The following is a 20,002-nucleotide window of genomic DNA, read 5'->3' as shown; positions in this document are numbered from 1 at the left end:
TTGCACATTCACATATATATATGTGAATGTGCAAATAGACAATTTCACTACAATCTTTATATATCGTTCGTTTTTGGTATGGTATGCTTTTAACACACATCCTTCAACTTATTTTTCTAATATTTGTGCCGGTATTATAATAATGATTGTGTTCTGCTGGTGAGGTCAGTGCCAGTTTACTCCCAGTGTCTGTCAATCATCGAATGACGTCACCTATCCATAGCGTTTCCGGTGTGGGTAGGCGGGTACTCCATAGTCCCCGGTCTGGATTCTTTTGCAAGGTAGGGAGAGACAAGGCTGGACACGAATTTTGCCATATTACGCTCAATAGTGAGAGACACCAGCTAGCTACTAGTAGAAGCTAGTAAGAAAAAAGGATTCATCTACGAAAAGACAGCCACTCCCCAATTTTGGTGGACATACCTCTATTTAGCAGTGTTGAAGAACATATATCGGGCATGCGAGCGAGCAGATAATCCGAAGGAGAGAATGGACGACCGGTCAACCTGAGATTCGACTGGGGGAAACCCGACATCCCATTTTCTAGATAGAAAGTACAGATTTTGTCGGGATTAAAGCAAATGGGACGGACTGGGCCTCGAGTCTGAGTGAAGGGAACACAGTGGCGACGCTAAAAACAAAGCATTTTCTATACAACATGTCGGTCTTGTTTTTTTTAGCTTGCTAGCTACTAGTACACGTCTAGATAGCAAGTTGGAGACTGGGACATCAGTGCTCCAATATTGGCCAAATAAGTATTTTTCGGTTGCGCTTGAAGGGGGCAGGGTTAGCTCGATTTCTTCTCCCATACTAACTCGGGGAGCGATTCTTCGGCGAAGGGAGTGGTAGCTAATTGATAGAAAAATGTCAGCGAAGGTGCGCCTGAAGAAGTTGGAGCAATTGCTCGTGGACGGAACACCAAATAATGCAAGTTCACTGAGCGTCGAGACCCTTCTGGATATATTGATATGTTTGTACAACGAATGCAGCAACTCTCCTTTAAAACGGGAGAAGCACGTGACAGACTTTCTGGAATGGGGTAAGTTCAATTGTTAGATTTTATAACAAGTTATATGACAGTAACGAGCGGTCACAGCCCGTGCAATCTATCTGTGCAATGATCCATTACTTGTAATCCTAGCTATGCTAGGTATGTACAGTAGACAGATAGCTAGCTGACTAGTTCACCCCATTTCTGAAAATGGGATGGCCTAGTAACGTTAGTCAATCATTTGCAACAATGAAATGACAGCAAACAGCAACATTTCCATGAATCAATTCTAAAGTTATTTTAACATGCTCTCTCTCTCACATTAACCAATAAACCAAGTTAGCCTACCTACTTATATTACAACTAATGATACCTTGTGCATATACTTTGTGAAATAACCAATACCTTCATTACAATTCCTTGTTCCTGAAACCTCTTAACACTAAACAGTGGTTTCTGAACTGTTGCCTGGTTAATATTCTCTTACAGAGGTGAATGTACTGTTTATTGGACTGTATCTACTGTGACTCAGTGCTTGCACTCAGATTACAGACAGTGTGCAACTCAAAAAGATTGGGTTTGTTAAAGAAACCAGTTGCCTATTTTTGTAATTTCTTCTGTCCTATCAGGCAATGTTTACTTTTTGCTTGTCGGAGCTGTTATACAAATGTAACCATCTCCAGGTTGAGCCTAAGGACTGGTGTTTAGAATCAGGTGATGGGGCTCATAACCTCGGGTTAATACTTTCCAGGTCGAGGTTAATGGAGAACTGTTCCAATTTGAGGCTAAAGTTATTAATTTAGCCTACTAGGCTACTTGTTATTTTTCAGAATGAATAACATTCATTCTGAAAAAGCAACCTTTTCTTAGTGTCAGAATTCCTCGTGTTTTATATCAGGACCTAACTTGTGAAACAGTCTGTACTATTATGCACCATAGCTCACCTAGGCTGCTCACAGTACCTCCCCCCCACACACACAATCTGCTCCAATCCAGACACGTAGTCCAACCTGGCCTTTGGGCTGCAGTCATCCAACACAATGAGAGGATTCTCTTCCCTGGGCATTTCATTGACGTCAGTAATGAGATTACACCCCAGTGTGTCTGCTCCCGAAACGATGTAGGGCGGCAGGTAGTTAAGAGCATTGGTCCATAACCGAAAGGTCACTGGTTCGAATCCCTGAGCCGACTAGGTGAAAATCTCTCATTGTGCCCTTGAGCAAGGCACTTACCCCTAATTGCTCCTGTAAATTGCTCTGAATAAGACCGTCTGCAAAATTACTATAATGTCAAATGTAAGACTGTTGCTGTACTCGGAGCTATGGTCAACAGGTGCCACAACTCAGTTTTGACTGTCCAAGGACCAAACCTCCTCTAGCCTAACCTACACATTTACCTGCCTAACCTCTGGGCTCGTTTGGTTCAGCCTTGGCCTGTGTGTGAATGGTCCTTTTGGAACTCAACTAGGACCGCCAAATGACACTAGCATAACGAACAGTCCCCAAAGTCCTACACATGATTTGTGACAGGCAGGTCCATGAGAATGATCTCTGTCTCTGTGGTTTTGGTTTGATCCAACACATCAGGGTTGTGTTAAGTCCACACAAAATGGCTAAAAGTGTTTTCAAATGGGGAGGTAGACTAGCTTACTAGACTAGCTTACTAGACTAGCTTACTAGACTAGCTTACTAGGCTAGCTTACTAGGCTAGCTTACTAGGCTAGCTTACTAGGCTTCTCAAAGTTGTCCTAGAAAAATACTTATTTTAGTTTTCTGTAGCAAATGTTTTGCCCACTCTCTTGTCCTATTTAACACGAACCATGAAGATTCTACTCCGTCAAAAGGAGGCTGTCATCTGCCCAACAGGCTAAATACCTTAGTGGAGGTTTGTGGTTTTTCAGGCCTCCCATCCTTTTACACCGCCATGTTAAGATAAGTGTATTGGACCTTTGATATCCACCAAGGTTCATATATTTATTACTCTGGCACTGACAAAGCAACGTTTGATCTCAGAAAATACATTGGTCAAGGGCTGAGCGTCTATGGGAATCTAGCAAGTTCACTGAAGAGCAGCCGTGTGATCTGTCCCTCATTATCAGTGATAGACATATTGACCGCGCCTCACCCTCTAATATTGACCAGTGCAGCAAGTTCACAGTCCATCACTGTAACCTTCTGGCAGCCTCTATTCCACTCCCCTAATTCCAGTGGCCACATCACATATTTAGCCTAAAAGTCCCCTTGAAGAATTGCTGAATAGCAGATGTTGATGAATTGCAGTTTGCTTCACCAACAATTTTCTTTGAAATTCAGGGCTTGTGAATGTTCTGTGTTCAACAGATGTACACAGTTTACAACCACCAACCTGTGTGTTGTATATCGATAGCGTTATTAAATTGATATGCTTGAACTGGCCTTCTCCCATTAGTATACCCAGGAAGAGCCCAGATTCCTGTGCACCTGTGCTGCAAGAACTGTAGCTGAGTGAATTAGCTGCCAAGGTCAGTGAGAGAAGGAGACTGCTGTGCAGGTGTTTATTGCCCCACTGCCACTCGGACAAGAGGGCTATTGCAGCCAACTCCATGGAGGATAAGACGGTATAAAAATCTGATACTATTTGCACTCAGTGGGGAGTATCTGCATAGGATTCTGCGGCGACTTGATTTCCAGCAAGCACCCTTGGGAGCGGTGCTAGTTTATCTTTGCCAGTTCCAAACTAGGGCTGGGCGCTAAGCTTATACCATATTTTACTATATAAAGCATATTGATACACGGACCGGTCGATGCACAGTATTTCAATGTTTGGTATGTTAAATGTGATACGCCACTTCGCTGTCTGTAACGTCCATTTTTTTTATTAGTTTACCCCTGGCTAGCTAATAAATGTACTGAGTCGTAGCAAACGTAGGTAGCTAATACAGTCTGATACAATTGCTGGTGTAGGGCTCAATCATCATGTTTGTGCAAGTATATTCTAAATCAGAGAGGAATAGGCAAAGCATGAATATGTTAGCTACATTAAGTAAAATAATACATTTTAGGAAGAAGACTAAAGGGTCCCCTGGGAAACACTGACCACAACTTTGGTTCCTACTAGGGCTGGGCGATTATTTTCTCCAACTTATGTGCGATTATCTATCTACACTGAACAAAAATGTAAACGCAATATGCAACAATTTAAACGTTTTTACTGAGTTACAGTTCATGTCAGGAAATCGGTCAATTGAAATAAAATCATTATGCCCTAATCTATGTATTTCACATGACTGGGAATACAGATAAGCATCTGTTGGTCACAGATACCTTAAAAAAAAATTATGGGCGTGGATCAGAAAAACAGTCCCTATCTGTTGTGACCACCATGCAGTGCGACACATCTCCTTCACAGTTGATCTGACTGTTGATATTGGCCTGTGGAATGTTGTCTCACACCCCTTCAATTGCTGTGCAAAGTTTCTGGATATTGGCTGTAACTGGAACATGCTGTCACACACGTCTAACCAGAGCATCCCAAACATGCTCAATGAATAACATGTCTGAGTATGCAGGCCATGGAAGAATTGGGACATTTTCAGCTTCCAGGAATTATGTACAGATCCTTGTGAGATGGGGCTGTGCATTATCATGCTGAAATATGAGGTGATGGAGGCGGGTGAATGGCACGAGAATGGGCCTCAAGATCTTGTTACAGTATCTCTGTGCATTCAAACTGTCATCGATAAAATACAATTGTGTTTGTTGTCCGTAGCTTATGCCTGCCCGTACCATAACCCACTGCCACCATGGGGCACTTTGTGCAGAAATTCTTTGGTTGTGCAAACCCACAGTTTCATCAGCTCTCCGGGTGGCTGGTCTCAGACGATCCCGCAGGTGAAGAAGCCGGATGTGGAGGTCCTGGGCTTGCGTGGTTACACGTGGTCTGCGGTTGTGAGGCTGTTTGGAAGTACTGCCAAATAATAAAGAATTACACTGGAGGCAGCTTATGGTAGAGAAATGAACATTCAATTATTTGGCAACAGCTCTGGTGGACATTCCAGCAGTCAGCATACCAATTGCATGCTCCCTAAACTTGAGACATCTGTGGCATTGTGTTGTGACAAAACTGCATATTTTAGAGAGGCCTTTTATTGTCCCAGGCAAAAGGTGCACCTGTGTAATAACCATCCTGTTTAATCAGCTTCTTGATATGTCACACAGGTCAGTTGAATGGGTTATCTTGGCAAAGGATAAATGCTCACTAACAGATGTAAACAAATTTGTGCACAACATTTGAGAAAATGATGCTTTTTGTGCGTACGGAACATTTCTGGGATCTTTTATTTCGGCTCATGAAACATGGGACCATCACTTTACATGTTTTATATTTTTGTTCAGTGTATCCTCTCCCTAGTTCTTTTCATAAATGTTTTCTCTAAGCTTTGTTGTTCAATTTAAAGGTAAAATACACTGCATTTCAAACAGTCAGCAATAATGAATTCAGGGTTTGTGAAATTATACCTAGGCTAAATATAAGTCTTCTACAATCACAAGACCCGCTAATAATTGTATTATTTTATCAAAATAGTTGAACCTTTTTTTGCAATCATCAGTGCTTTCAGGGCAGTCTATTAAAATGCACTTTTTGTTACAAATTGAACCAGAACCATGTATAATGTGTATACACTAATAATGAGTAACTTTTTGTAGGAGGCATTATAGAAAATTAACACAGCAAGGTCTCATAAACAATCTCTTAAGCACAACCCCACATGCTAGTGAGTAGCAAGCTAATCTTTATATTTAAAGTCTAGCAAACTTGGAGCTATTTGCTAACTAACAAGGTAGAACAGTTGAATTGTACACACCCTTCTGTCCATCTCCAACTGTTTGAACAGCGTGCTAGCCTGTCCACTTTGTTCAGATGTTGAAATCAAGTGGCCAACCTTATTTCTGAATGAGAATTAGTTGCCCATTCCTTATATACTAGTTTTTTTAAATGATTATCATTGCACATTTATACAACAGGCTAGACAGCTGGTGTAACAGTCTTTGGCTAAAAAGCTGCTAGTGGTATGAGGTATCGTAAATGCTGAGCTTGTCAAACTCGGCATACATTTTCCACAATCAATGTTAATTGACGCTCTCATTTTTACTAGGTTCTGCTCTTCCTGCAATTCGAGGAGTTGAGACGCAAAAAGGGTATAGTTAGTTCACCAGTCATATGAACTCCTGGATACCATTTCTATGTCTGTGTCCAGTATGAAGGACGTTGGAGGTAGTTTTGCTCTCACACACAATAAGCATCACCTTTTTGATTTGGAGTTCAAATGGATGATTTTATTTAAACTAGGGTTGTTTTTAATTTAGGCATAGGCCAACATAATAGTCGGTGATGGCCTTCTGAAAATCATGATTGCACTACACATCCTGAGTTTCTCATTCTTAGTCCCCCTTCTGTGGAACAGCTGCTCCCTATAGCCCTTTACACTCTGGAAGTGTTACTACAGTTTACATTGCATCAACATCTATACATCCATACAACATAATAATAATATCGTAATAAAATCATAATAATAATAATAATAACATAATACTAATAACTAATACATAACAATAATAACAATAACTGATACCATAATAATAATAATAATTAAAACATGCCTCGTTAGACTGCCATTAACCGTACTTGCCTCACCCACTTTCAGAATACCTTTACTTTTATAAGCCTCAATTCAATCAAGATATTGTGTAACACGTGCTGTTTTCCACTTTTTAATGATCCGTTAAATATTGTGACCACACTCGTTGTGGATGTCCTGGGGAGGGGTAGTATTGTTAAGTGTGGTTTCTTGCTTACCTTTCAGAATTCATTCCTGCTGTGCCAGCACGCCAAGCCAAACGTTAACAGGCCCCACCCTCTTACTGCAGCTACTCAGAGCCAGGATAGGATCATCATTCCTATCAGTCAGTCACTCTGGAGCAACTCTCATCATAGACCTAGCCCATGATCATTATTACATTTTGAGGTGCCTATCCATAATGATCCATTTCATACAATGACTTACAACACTGACATATTTAAGACTTAAAGCCCAATCTCAGGGAAATGAAGGTGCTTTTTTCCGTGTCTGCTTCTTTATAATGGTTGAGCTTAGGAGGTCAGTACTTCATAAGGAATCTGCAGAAAGGGAGGCGGCGACTCCTATTACTGAGGATATGTCTGGTATGTCCTCTGTTCTCCATGTTTAGTTTTTGCTGCCTGACAACTCCCATTTGCCCGACTGGCTCGGTGTGTTTATTGCATGAGGCATCTTCTCTCCCAGGGCCACCCTGACTCAAAACACACCTCACAACAGGGCTGTTGCATCACACGCGTACACCCCACTCTTCACAGGCAGACTGAACAGAGACAGGATGGGGCTTGTCAGGATTCAGGAATGCCTCTCAGAATGGAGGATATTCAAGCGCTAACTCCCATTGATGCAGCTAAACAAGAGGAGTGATGTTACTGGAACAAAGGCAGTGTTTGGAAAGGGATTCCTCTGTCTTTCATTCTTACTTTATTGCCCTGTCTTTTTGCTTACTAATGAGATATTTGGCAAGTTTGAAATTGAATCTTACTTGTTGAGCTAAGGTCTGTTTTGCAAAGTTAATGTCACAGGGGAACAGGAGTCTCCTGGCTTGCAGCCATGGCATGACCATAGAGAATTCCATTCATTCCTGCTAATATCCTCCCCCAACACCAGACGTGTGGGCGTTCTCCCCTCCTCTGCTCCCAGGCGCTAGGCCTCAGGCATGACACAGATTAGGCCTAGCCGTTTGGCTCCCAAGCATTTCCCTCAAAGCCTTCCTCACAGGCATGAGGCCTCCACAGTGGAAAATGGCTCAGTGTGGTATTAACATCCACACGCGCCTGGATGGGTAATGTAGTTCTGTTGCGTTTGTGGCCCTGTTGCTAAGCGATGCTGGTGGGATGATGGGACCTTGCTCAAGGTCACCACGTGCCACACACATTTGGATCCGTCACACCCGGTGCCCCAGCGACATTGATTACCATCGTTTTGGTTTGGCCTCTCAGCTGTTCAACTGGCCCTGTGTGTGACGACTCTGTGTAGCAGTGAGGAATAGTTGATGAACAGGGTTTTGGCATTCTTTTGGAATTTCACAGTGATAGTTTATTAGTTACAGGGAGGCATATCATTTTCACTGTACCCTGAAATTATAACAGAGCAGGTCAAATGAAAAAGTAAAATAAATCAAATTTAATTAGACAAAGTAAATAATAATATGTACAGTCGTGTGCGCAGGGTAAGAGTCAGTTTGGGAATGTCCATAGGAGGAAGGAAGTGGGAAGTAAATTAAACGGTAATTAAAAATAAATACTAACGCTGTAAATAAATGTCCAATGTGGTGTGGACACATTTTTTCACATATCTGTTGTAATATCAGGGCCCACTGGATATTCTGACTCTCCAGGGGAGAGACCTTTACATGTAATAGTCAATACCCTCTCATTTCTGAATTGAAACCTAATGGTCACATGGTGGCAGCTTAAAAACGTAGCTATAAACTTAGCTGTGCCCCATGACTTTTACAGATTTGCTGTTGCACCCTTACATATTTCTACCAAATGTATTGAAAATGTAGGCTGTAGTGCTGAATGATTTAACTGAAATGTTGGTTATTAATAAAGCAAATCTAAAGGGTACTCGCGCTTCAAAAACTCTCGACCATTTTCACTCGCCCTTCCAGGATGGTTACAAGACCCTGCCCTCTCTTCGGCAAATCAGATCACGACTCCGTTCCCTTCCCTTCCTATAGGCAGAAACTCGCGTACTTCCTGATTAAGGTCAACTCAACCCTCTTGGCTACAAAGCTGAAGGAGTCGGCGTATCACATTTCACTTGGTAGTTGAGCTGTTTCCACATTTATTGGGGTGAAAATAACACTGAAACACAGCAGTCACTAACTTTGACAACCTTTGGAACATCAAAGAAATACCTAAACCACCTCAGCACCACAACAAAAATGTGGGTCCCCCGATACATTTCCGCTCCACTGGTCCATTAGAACAATGTTGTCAACAAGGGCTGTGACAACATTGTTGTCCAGTAACGCAATAATTTTTTTCCATGTCAAAAATTGTAACACAAAGCAGACCATACTCTTTGGTCCTTTTTAAAAACCTGCTGTGTGTATTTTGTTAATCAAAATGCATACTACTGTGCTCCAAGCACGCAAATTAGAGCACGGGAGGGTCGGTGTATGAGTCCAAATCAAAGTTTGCAAAATGGAGCACAGAGGGCCATTCTTGAATGCTTTACTCCGTTTGTACATATGTTGAAGCGTGCAAGCTTCAACGGAAAGTATGCAAAAAAATATGTATACCATGTTAAAAAAAAAACTACAACAGTTTAACGGGCAAAAACTATCTGGTTAGCTACATTATTACAATTCTCATAGAGCTAGCTGATAGTTGTGAAGTAAAATAGTTGCTTTGTGTATTGTTTTGTCTCTATTGCCATTGTCCTGGCTTGAAGACAGTTCAGTGAATAAGTCCATATTAAGTCAGTAGGGTTATCTGGATAACTAGCTAGCCACGAAGAATTACTAGCTACCAATGTTGTTGTTGAATGCACTCGGAGCATGAGTAAATACCCATTGTTCACTATAGCTTGGAAAATAAATAAATGTGCCTCTGAACAATAGTGTTTTGTTTCCAATCCGCTTCTTGTTTTGTTTCCTTGCCACGATACTAATAACGAGTATCACGAGTGGCGCAGCGGTGTAAGGCACTGCATCTCAGTGCAAGAGGTGTCACTACAGTCCCTGGTTTGAATCCAGGCTATATCACATCCGGCCGTGATTGGGAGTCCCATAGGACGGCGCACAATTGGTCCAGCGTCGTCCGTGTTTGACTTGCCTAGTTAAATAAAAAAATAAAGATACTGGTATTGTCAACCTTAAGTGCTGCAGCCCCTAGTGAGGTCACACTACACCCCCTCCCCCCCCATCTCGGATGACAACCCACCCAAAGGGCACTCTGTGTCTGCAACTGGTGGGACAAGCCAGGGTGACGTGGAACTCTGTGGTCTCATCTGAGGTTTCTCACAAGCCCACAGGAAAAGGAAGTGTGAATGCCACTCTTGCGAAATGGAAGCTGTGGGAACTGTGCTAGCTAGTGAAAGTCTGAGATTAAGAAGTTTGTTGTAGGCAGTTTCACTTCTGTCTAAGGTGTTGTGTGAAGGGTAACCTTTGCTGAAAGATACTAGGCTACTTTTTAGAATGTTGCTTTATTCCCTTAATTGAAAACGCTCACTATTACTTACAACTTGAGAGAAACAAGAGTGAATCAGTCATGTGATATATCTACCAGTTTATCCATGTACAGTTGAAGTTGGACGTTTACATACACTTAGGTTGGAGTCATTAAAACTCATTTTTCAACCACTCCACAAATTTCTTGTTAACAAACTATAGTTTTGGCAAGTCGGTTAGGACATCTACTTTGTGCATGACACAAGTAATTTTTCCAACAATTGTTTACAGACAGATTATTTCACTTATAATTCACTGTTTCACAATTCCAGTGGGTCAGAAGTTTACATACACTAAGTTGACTGTGCCTTTAAACAGCTTGGAAAATTCCCGAAAATGATGTCATGGCTTTAGAAGCTTCTGATAGGCTAAATGACGACATTTGAGTCAATTGGAGGTGTACCTGTGGATTTATTTCAAGGCCGACCTTCAAACTTAGTGCCTCTTTGCTTGACATCATGGGAAAATCAAACGAAATCAGCCAAGACCTCAAAATGGTAGACCTCCACAAGTCTTCATCCTTGGGAGCAATTTCTAAATGCCTGAAGGTACCACGTTCATCTGTACAAACAATTATACGCAAGTATAAACACCATGTGACCACGCAGCCGTCATACCGCTCAGAAAGGAGACGGGTTCTGTCTCCTAGAGATGAACGTACTTTGGTGCGAAAAGTGCAAATTAATCCCAGAACAACAGCAAAGGACCTTGTGAAGATGCTGCAGGAAACAGGTACAAAAGTATCTATATCCACAGTAAAAAGAGTCCTATATCGACATAAACTGAAAGGCCGCTCAGCAAGGAAGAAGCCACTGCTCCAAAACCGCTATTAAAAAGCCAGACTACGGTTTGCACTGCACATGGGGACAAAGATCGTACTTTTTGGACAAATGTCCTCTGGTCTGATGAAACATAAATATAACTGTTTGTCCATAATGACCATTGTTATGTTTGGAGGAAAAAGGGTGGGGGCCTGCATGCCGAAGAACACCATCCCAACCGTGAAGCACAGGGGTGGCAGCATCATGTTGTGGGGGTGCTTTGCTGCAGGAGGTCCTGGTGAACTTCGCAAAATCGATGGCATCATGAGGTAGGAAAATTATGTGAATATATTGAAGCAACATCTCAAGACATCAGTCAGGAAGTTAAAAGCTTGGTCACAAATGGGTCTTCCAAATGGACAATGACCCCAAGCATACTTCCAAAGTTGTGGCAAAATGGCTTAAGGACAACAAAGTCAAGGTATTGGAGTGGCCATCACAAAGCCCTGACCTCAATCCCATAGAAAATTTGTGGGCAGAATTGAAAAAGTGTGTGTGAGCAAGGAGGCCTATAAACCTGTTACAACCAGCTCTGTCAGAAGGAATGGGCCAAATTCACCCAACTTGTTGTGGGAAGCTTGTGGAAGGCTACCGGAAACGTTTGACCCAAGTTAACCTCTATGGGCTAGGCTGGACGAATTCGTCCCACCTACGTAACAGCCACTTGAAGCCTGTGGCGCGATTTTCAAAACCTTAAAAATCCTATTACTTCAATTTCTCAAACATATGACTATTTTACAGCTATTTAAAGACAAGACTCTCGTTAATCTAACCACACTGTCCGATTTCAAAAAGGCTTTACAACGAAAGCAAAACATTAGATTATGTCAGCAGAGTACCAAGCCAGAAATAATCAGACACCCATTTTTCAAGCTAGCATATAATGTCACAAAAACCCAGAAGACAGCTAAATGCAACACTAACCTTTGATTCTTCATCAGATGACAACCCTAGGACATTATGTTATACAATACATGCATGTTTTGTTCAATCAAGTTAATATTTATATCAAAAACCAGCTTTTTACATTAGCATGTGACGTTCAGAACTACCATACCCCCCGCAAACTTCCGGGGAATTCGCTAACATTTTACTATATTACTCACGATAAACGTTCACAGAAAGCATAACAATTATTTTAAGAATTATAGATACAGACCTCCTCTATGCACTCGATATGTCCGATTTTAAAATAGCTTTTTGGTGAAAGCACATTTTGCAATATTCTAAGTACATAGCCCTGGCATCACGGGCTAGCTATTTAGACACCCGGCAAGTTTAGCACTCACCATAATCATATTTACTATTATAAAAGTTTGATTACCTTTTGTTGTCTTCGTCAGAATGCACTCCCAGGACTGCTACTTCAATAACAAATGTTGGTTTGGTCCAAAATAATCCATCGTTATATCCGAATAGCAGCGTTTTGTTTGTGCGTTCCAGACACTATCCGAAATGGTAAAGAAGGGTCGCGCGCAATTCGTGACAAAAAAATTCTAAATATTCCATTACCGTACTTCGAAGCATGTCAACCGCTGTTTAAAATACATTTTTATGCCATTTTTCTCGTAGAAAAGCGATAATATTCCGACCGGGAATCTCCTTTTCGGCAAACAGAGGAAAAAAATCACAAAGACGGGGGCGGTCAGGTCACGCGCCTAAGCCCAGAGTCCCTTGATCGGCCACTTGAGAAAGGCGATAATGTGTTTCAGCCTGGGGCTGGGATGACGACATTCAGGTTTTTCCCGGGCTCTGAGCGCCTATGGACGACGTAGGAAGTGTCACGTTAGAGCAGAGATCCTTAGTAAAAGATAGAGATGGCAAAGAAGTTCCAGAAATGGTCAGACAGGCCACTTCCTGTAAAGGAATCTCTCAGGTTTTGACCTGCCATTTGAGTTCTGTTATACTCACAGACACCATTCAAACAGTTTTAGAAACTTTAGGGTGTTTTCTATCCATATGTAATAAGTATATGCATATTCTAGTTACTGGGTAGGAGTGGTAACCAGATTAAATCGGGTACGTTTTTTTATCCAGCCGTGTCAATACTGCCCCCTAGCCCTAACAGGTTAAACAATTTTAAGACAATGCTACCAAATACACTCAATTAGTATGTAAACTTCTGACTCACTGGGAATTTGATGAAAGAAATAAAAGCTGAAATAAATCATTCTCTACTATTATTCTGACATTTGACTTTCTTAAAATAAAGTGCTGATCCTAACTGACCTAATGACAGGGAATTGTTACTAGGATTAAATGTCAGGAATTGTGAAACTGAGTTTAAATGTATTTGGCTAAGGTGTATGTAAACTTCCAACTTCAACTGTATCTATGACTACCACAATTTCAGAATGTTGCTTTATTGCCCTAATTGAAACACTCACTATTACTTACCTGATAACAAGAGAGAAATTAGTGAATCAGTCATGTGATATGAACATGTTAAGTTTCGTTTTCGTTGTGCGCATGTGTGCTTATCCCTGTATCTATGACTACCACAACAATGGCTGCGTAAAGCTGCCATTGACCTGCTGTCCTTGTCTTTTGTTATATAGCAAGAGTATGCGAGTAACACGAATACAAATCTGAACACAATCTCAGGGCCTTATAATTATAATCTTCAAAGCGTCATGTGACTATTCATGCAGGCAAATTTGTGGAGACCATGCCCATAGATGGTCCAGGTCATAGGGAACCTTGTCACCTCAGTTTCCTGTTTGTTCAGGGCTGTTCACTTCTGTTCCTCCCTCTGTTCCCTCTCATTCATCTGCACTGATCTGTAAATGCAATTTGGTGGATGCCAGCTGGGAATTAGATTATTTTTTTTTTTCCATCAGTGCAGACGAAGAAGAGAGAACCACATAAGAAACAATTGGCGTCTTAAAGGCCACAATGGAGGAAGTGGGTTAATGGAGGTTTAAAGGCCTGCTGGGTAAGAGGCCTGTCCAGGAAGGGCTGTGGCCATTTGTCATCCTTTGCCAAGGTGTCAAGATGGATCAAGGCCTGAAGGATGGTACCAAATTGAACCCATGAACCTACAGTCACCTTCAAGACAACATTTCAGGGCTGGGACAGTGCTGTCGAGGACTTGATGAAATATAAATTCAAAATGTTGCAAAGAAAGAGAACAGACCAGGTTTTCATGGTCTCTCAACGTTCTGAAGCTCACCTTGCAACATAGCAGCTATCCCTCACAGAACCCTGAGGCAAATCCCACTGAGTCTTGGAGGTCCCTGCTGCGTGTCCTTCTTCGTCACAGCGGCTTTATCTTCCGTGACACCCTACCTGTGTCCTGATCCCTGGGCCTGGATGCTCCCCAGTAGGGTACACCGAGATGCCTGGTGCTACGGTCCCAGTGGCTTAGCCGAGCGCACAGCGAGCAGTGGGCCAAGCATGGAGCCGCTTGTAAATGGCTGGTGTGGTGGGGGCAGGGGGATGTGTGGCAGCTGGTGCTGGATAATAGATTAACCCTGGGAGGAGCCCTGATTGTTTAACCTCCTGCAACCAGCCACCTTCTCCCCACCCACCCTCTGCTTAAAAGTCCAATGCAGCCGTTTTAAAAATCTAATTCAAATAATTTTAATTAAATCAAATAATTTCTGGTTAACAATTACCTTTCTGTGATTGTTTTCAATTAAAATAATCATAAAGAAACAACGGCTTATTAGCAATGGCAAATTTCTGAAGTAAGTATTTTGCTAGGGCTGTCGGAGTGGTCCAAGTGGAGAGTGACACTGAACTATCTGTTATTGGCAGAGAGGTTTGGAACCATAGAGATCCTGTTCAATTTGTATTCAAATTCCTAATTATATGTTTGGAACTCTCTTTCTTCTTGGTCTATTAACTAATTTACTGCATGATGATGTCACCATGGAAGGCAAACTCCATCCCACCAAAACAGGCAGCTATTTCAGGCGGTCTTTTCAAACAGCTCTTAAACTAAAATGGCATTATAGTATTATTCCAAACTTATAGCGTGGAAACATATAGGAAATATTGTTGACTGCACTGGGCCTTGAAACACAGATTAGGCCCTGCTCCTGGCATTGCCGTCTCAATTAGACAACCCCACCAATGTTTGTTAGCCATGTTGTGTCTGCCAGAATCATTGGCTGGTAAGGGAAGGAGATGGTTAACTGGGGTTGAATGCTTTTGATGGCATGGCTGGTGAAGTGAGTGGCAATGCATCCAGACAGGCTTGTGCGAGTCATCAGGGTCAGTACTCCAATATGACAAGTGCAGTTTTTGAGTGACTGCTCCCTCCTAGATAGAGTTTTCTCATGACCTGATGCTGCTGGAGGAACAGCTGGGGTTTTCAATGGCGTTGGGGAATTTATATAAGGTATCTTCCAATATATCAATTTAAATGTGTGAATATTTTATGTAGCATATTTGCATCTTTCAAAAAAAAAAATATGTATTCAGGCATTTCCATGTAAAAAGGACCGATGAGCACCACTGTGTAGTTTACAGGAGCATGTCAAATGAAAGCCAAGATTGTATATATATTTTTTTATTAAAGGTTACTCACCAAAGTAACAACTGTGTGGTCAAAAATGTTAACTTAGTATTAGTCAAATAAAATTGTATTTGTCATATACTCATGGTTAGCAGATGTTAATGCGAGTGTAGCGAAATGCTTGTGCTTCTAGTTCTGACAGTGCAGTAATATCTAACAAGTAATCTAAAATTCCACAACAACTACCTAATACACACAAATCTAAAGGGGTGAATGAGAATATGTACATGTAAGTATGTGGATGAGCGGTCTGGTTACCTATAACTACAAACATAGTTATGTTTTAGCATTTTTACATACTAACTTAATTCCGGATATATTTGGAGCTACCCACAATGCACTATTGCTACCTAGCTAGTTCCAGCTGGCTAAAGTTAGCTATTAGCCATGCTAGCATGTAATTACATTTCAAACCAAGTGTTGGCACTGGTGAGCATCCACGAAGAAGAAACCATCTAAATTAATGCAAGAAACTGCAAGTCCTGTGTTTTTGGCACTCAAGTTGTTTCCCCCCCGTTTTTTTCTGTCATTTGTAGCTAGTGCAGTAATACCCACTAGGATGGGCTTACGACCAGTGTGTGGCCCAAAAATGAGAAGCAAGTTTTGAAGTTGGAATGTTTTTTTCTGGTTGACGCAAGGAGATTGGAGTATGGGAACTATGCACACGTCTACTGTATGCGGTGCGCATTTCACCTCGGAGTACTTTGATAGCTTAGTATTACCAGTGGAAGTGGGGATTTGGAATGAGAGACTGACTGAAACCAGGTGCTGTGCCAAGCTTGCTTCCTCTATTTCCTACCGACCTATCGGTACATCATGAATGTCAGCAGTGATGGCGATAAACCGGGTAAATTCAATGTGAATTTGCCTCACTATCGCTATTGGATTAGCTAGCTGACTCCCTCCTGAAGGGTTGTTCTTGAATCTTCTTTGACTTTGGTAGCTAACTCAGCCTTCAACTACTTCGCTATGTTGACCGTGGTAGTTGGCTGGCTAGGCTAGTTAGCTGGCTATGGTAGCTAGCAGGCTAAAATAACTACATTTAGCTGGTTGGCTTGCTGGCTAAGAGAACTGCATATACCAGTATTTGTTTTTGATTATTGGTTAATGGCGTTATGTATTTCTAAAACTTTGGTTTACTGTAGCCCTTTCCTGCAGTCAAATCAATAGTGGCGTCATGGGTGGAATGTTATGAATATTTTTCATAATTTTATAATTAATAGAAATAATTTGCCATAGAAATAATGTTTATGGCAGTCTTCTGTGATGGATATAAAGTGTAATATTGGGATGCAAACTCAGTGTAATACATTTCAACTCTATCTGATATGGTACAGGTTGTTTTGGAGCCCATAACCATGTGTGTGTGAGGTGTATACTTTAATTTCAAAGTAGATTTAAGACTAACAAGAAACACTCTGTGTGGCCCTGATTTAGCCCACTGCAGTAAAAGTCCGTTGATGTAAGCTAGGTGTTGATAGCAACTGGCTGACTCATGCAGTGCTAGTAGGGCTAATGTTAGCAGGCTAGTTGGCTAGCAACCTTGCAAGCTGATTTGTAACAATACATTCATAAAGTATTTACTTGTAAGTTGGCTGAAAATGTAATTGAAATCAGTAGTCATGAGTGCAAATAATTTGTTTAATTTGAAGTTTGTACTTTTTGAAGTTATTTCTGTTGAAGTTTACATTATAGGGAATAGGCTGGCTTGCCGGGTCCTCTGTATTACATCACATATTCTTCGGAATTCTGATACTTTTCTATTTATCGAGTTATTACATAAAACTTGAGGTAACTTTGCAATCCATATGTTACGTGTGGTTATGTTTATGCTTCCTAACTTTTTTTAAGGTGTACATTTTTCAACCATTTTCAATCCTAAATATTAGGAATAAGCGACGGCTTTGATTTCTGTTCAAACAGATGGAAAAGGGCTCTTCGCAAACATCTAAGTCAGAAGTGATGGCACAAAGTGTAATGCAAACAGCAGAGGTTTCTTACTCGAGGCTAAGGGAAAGGAAAATTATAATTTTTGGAACGTGTAAAAGCCTTAATCTTAGTGCTTTCAACTGCCCCACTGCCTAAGATGGAAACCAATCTGCATCTGGCTGTGAACCTGGGAGTGACATGAACATCTGCTCATGCATACTTTGTGAGTTTGTATCAGACACGTTTTCATGGCGACACCACATCACCCCCCTCCGCTGGCCTCGCAGTCTCAGCTATGGAACCCCTTCCCATGTCACTCATTCCCAAGCATTTCTCAGCAAGCTCTACAGGACCTCAGATACCCTGCCAATCACTGCGGACATGTCGGGAATTCAGATGGAGTCTCCATGCAATTCCCTTACTTACAAATAATCGGTTTCAAAATCGCGTGTCAGGGGTAGTATTCCATATGCCTGCACAGAAGTGCTTAGTCTTGCCGTTTCAGTTGGTTTGTCTTGAGAGCCATGTGCCAGGAAGCAAGGGAAGCATGGGAAAGCCTATCATGCTAGAGCAGCACAGTGTATCAAAATGTAGACCAAGTCGCCCTAGATAATGGCGCCTGCCAAGCAAACTGATAAATAAAAGATGAATAGAATGTTTTTGACTGTTTCACAAGGAAGAAGCAGCCACTGGAGCTGGGTTGCCATTTGCATGGTTTTAGTGTCTGGTGTATTCACTGATATGTTTAGGCTACAAGTCGGAACAGGATATGAACGGATTTAAAGCTCTGACTTAACTGCAAAGTGGAAAATAAAATGTAAAGTATGAATGCTACTTATGATAAGTAGTCAGGAACCCATCAGCCATTCTGTTGAATTAGTGTATTCTGCATTAGCAGTGGCATCCATTTAATGTTGGCACAGCTTGCAGAGCAGAGACATAATAGATAGTGAAACAAGTATGGAGGCTGAGGAAATGCACTGCTGCATTTCATCTGAATGAATGAAGAGTTTTTTTTTTTTTACGTCTCAGTGCCTGGAACTGAGCTCAGACTGTCCTCCTTGGTCTATAATGCATTCCTCTCCCTCCTCCTACCCCTCAAGCCTCCGACAAACTGCCAATGTTAACAACGCTGACCTAACATGGCCCTCAGGAGTGGTCCAAATGCACAACATGGTCAACAACATTGTCCCAGCCCCAAGCCAAACGATGGTGCCCTTGGTTTCCATGACTGACCCTATGTGGACAGATGAACAGTGTGTGCAGTGTTAACACAGTACCAGCGACCACTGACTTTTCCCCCTGACGAGTTCAGGACAAAAGGGGCCTTATCATCCACTCTCTATCACAGATATTCAGTTATTAATGCATTTTTATTCAAATCCCACCATGGTTGAACCAGGGGTGTAATTTGAATGGCAGTTGAAAACAGTGAGCACCATTCTCTCTCTTGTGGTCTCCTGCTCAATGTCTGTCTGTAATAATGTCTGCCCTGAGCCTCTGGGGAAACGGCTGTTTTGGAGACATATATTTATATCTAGTGATTCAGGGTGAAGTGTTGTTGGATCACATCCACCCAGTCCCAGACTTGATGTGAGCTGAGAGCGGGTGCCACTGGTGGCTGTTTTGTACGTTGAGCAAAACACAGGAAGTCGTTTGCCATTTGATGAAAGGTTATTCAGTTTAATTCTGATAAGTATTTACATAAAGAGCCATTCATTCAAACTGAGGCAAGTGTTAAGACTGTAAAATAGTGCCATGTACAAGGGTTGAAGATATCGTAAAGACTTAACTGAAGATTTTCCACTAACTAGAGTCTTTAGGTATAACAAAGTCCTAGAAATATCTCTGATGGACGATTCTATTTCGGGACAGCACTCTGTCCTCAAAATGACATATCTGACCCAGCTTATTGTGTGAAAGTATTCCGTCTGAGAACCCATGCTTTGGTAATGATGATGAATGGGGCTGGACAGTCTGGCGCATACTGCGGGGGAACAGGGGAGAGACTTACTGCTGTAGATTATTGAGTTCACTTTGGGTAGTGCTGCACATCCGTCAGGGTCGGACTCTGAATAGGGCTGCCAGTCCCAATCTAAACCCTGTGGACTCTGTCCTCACGTCTGTGTCCTCACGTCTGTGCTCCGTCACCGGTAGCCTTTGTCATTACTCCCGTGTCATACAGCACTGGCTGACTTTTGTCATTCCCTCTATCTAGGCCAGTGGTTTCAAAACTTTTTATAGTACCATACCCCTTCAAACATTCAACCTCCAGCTGCGTACCCCCTCTAGCACCGGGGTCAGCGCACTCTCAAATGTTGTTTTTTGCCATCATTGTAAGCCTGCCACACACACACTATACAATACATTTATTAAACATAAGAATGAGTGTGAGTTTTTGTCACAGCCCGGCTTGTGGGAAGTGACAAAGAGCTCTTATAGG

General features: G+C 41.8%; 1 protein-coding gene across 4 annotated transcripts in view; it reads left to right on the top strand.

Annotated features, from left to right (window-relative positions):
• The first annotated feature begins 245 nt into the window (after positions 1–245).
• Positions 246–20,002, top strand: part of cdc42bpb (CDC42 binding protein kinase beta (DMPK-like)) — a 144,702-nt gene continuing 124,945 nt past the window's right edge. For 3 of the 4 annotated variants that reach the window (XM_014143795.2, XM_014143793.2, XM_014143794.2), the window contains exon 1: positions 247–1,039. In XM_014143795.2, the coding sequence (XP_013999270.1) occupies positions 865–1,039 (175 nt within the window). In that variant the 5' untranslated portion in view covers positions 247–864. Of the gene's footprint in view, positions 1,040–20,002 lie in introns of all 4 variants that reach the window. The other variant, XM_014143792.2, reaches the window with a different exon arrangement.

Source organism: Salmo salar, chromosome ssa15 (genome assembly GCF_905237065.1).
Source record: "Salmo salar chromosome ssa15, Ssal_v3.1, whole genome shotgun sequence".
NCBI lineage: Eukaryota > Metazoa > Chordata > Actinopteri > Salmoniformes > Salmonidae > Salmo > Salmo salar.
This window is presented reverse-complemented; position numbering and strand designations above follow the sequence as displayed.